The 943-nt window shown below is 39.8% G+C and overlaps 1 protein-coding gene across 3 annotated transcripts in view; it reads right to left on the bottom strand.

The window, feature by feature from the left end:
• Positions 1-44: 44 nt before the first annotated feature.
• LOC128248659 (uncharacterized) overlaps positions 45-943 on the bottom strand; it is an 8,131-nt gene continuing 7,232 nt past the window's right edge. For all 3 annotated transcript variants that reach the window (XR_008264816.1, XR_008264817.1, XM_052970305.1), the window contains one exon: positions 45-738. Coding sequence is in view for 1 of the 3 variants with exons in the window: in XM_052970305.1 (XP_052826265.1) it covers positions 223-738 (516 nt within the window). In the remaining 2 variants the exon portion in view is untranslated. The remainder of the gene's footprint in view (positions 739-943) is intronic.

The following is a 943-nucleotide window of genomic DNA, read 5'->3' as shown; positions in this document are numbered from 1 at the left end:
TGGTGGAGGTAGGAGAGATGGTGTTTATTGGAGGGCTGGTAGTGGTGGTGGTGGTGGTGGAGGTGGTGGTGCTGGTGGTGCTGGTGGTTTTAGTGGTAGTGGCAAGGTTGGTCGGCATCGGTGATGATGGTTGTGATAGGGTGAGCATATACAGGAAATGGTTGAAGGCTAATCTTCTGAATTCTAACATTTGCTGATCCAAAAAGAAAATGTCAACTTAAGCTATAATCTCAGATAACTGATTGTTATTGTTGCTGTTGCTGCTGTTGTTGTTGTTGTTGTTGTTGTTGCTAATGTTCCTGTTGTTTCTGTTGTTGTTAATGCTGTCAAGCAGTTGCAGTTGTTATTGCTATTGCTGCTGGTATTACTGCTGTAGTAACCTGTTGTTATCAATGGTGATGATGATGATGATGACGATGACGATGATGATGACAATGACGACGACAACAGCGATGATGATGATGTTACTGTTGTTTGTGTTGGTGTTGCAATTGTTGTCCTGTTGCCTCTATTATTCTTTTCTACTCTAGGCACAAGGCCCGACATTTTTGAGGAGGGGGCCAGTCGATTAGATCGACCCAGTACACAACTGGTACTTAATTTATCGACCCCGAAAGGATGAAAGGCAAAGTTGACCTCAGAGGTGTTGTCTCTGTTATTGCTGCTTCTGTTGTTGTTCTTCTTCTTCTTGAATTTGCTGAGATTGATATGATTTCTGTTGTTGTGTTGTAAGCAAAACTGAAACAGATTACAATAAACAAACAAATGAATGAATGAGTAAATGAATACATAATGAATGCATGAATACATAATGAATGCATGAATACATAATGAATGCATGAATACATAAATAAACAATCAGCAGATAAATTAAAATCATCACCTCACCAATATTTTCAGTTTCATACTTTTTGCACCAAAACCACCACCACCACCACCACCA

Source organism: Octopus bimaculoides, chromosome 9 (assembly GCF_001194135.2).
Source record: "Octopus bimaculoides isolate UCB-OBI-ISO-001 chromosome 9, ASM119413v2, whole genome shotgun sequence".
Taxonomy (NCBI): domain Eukaryota; kingdom Metazoa; phylum Mollusca; class Cephalopoda; order Octopoda; family Octopodidae; genus Octopus; species Octopus bimaculoides.
Note: the sequence above shows the minus strand (reverse complement) of the source record. Positions and strands in the feature narration are given on the sequence as shown.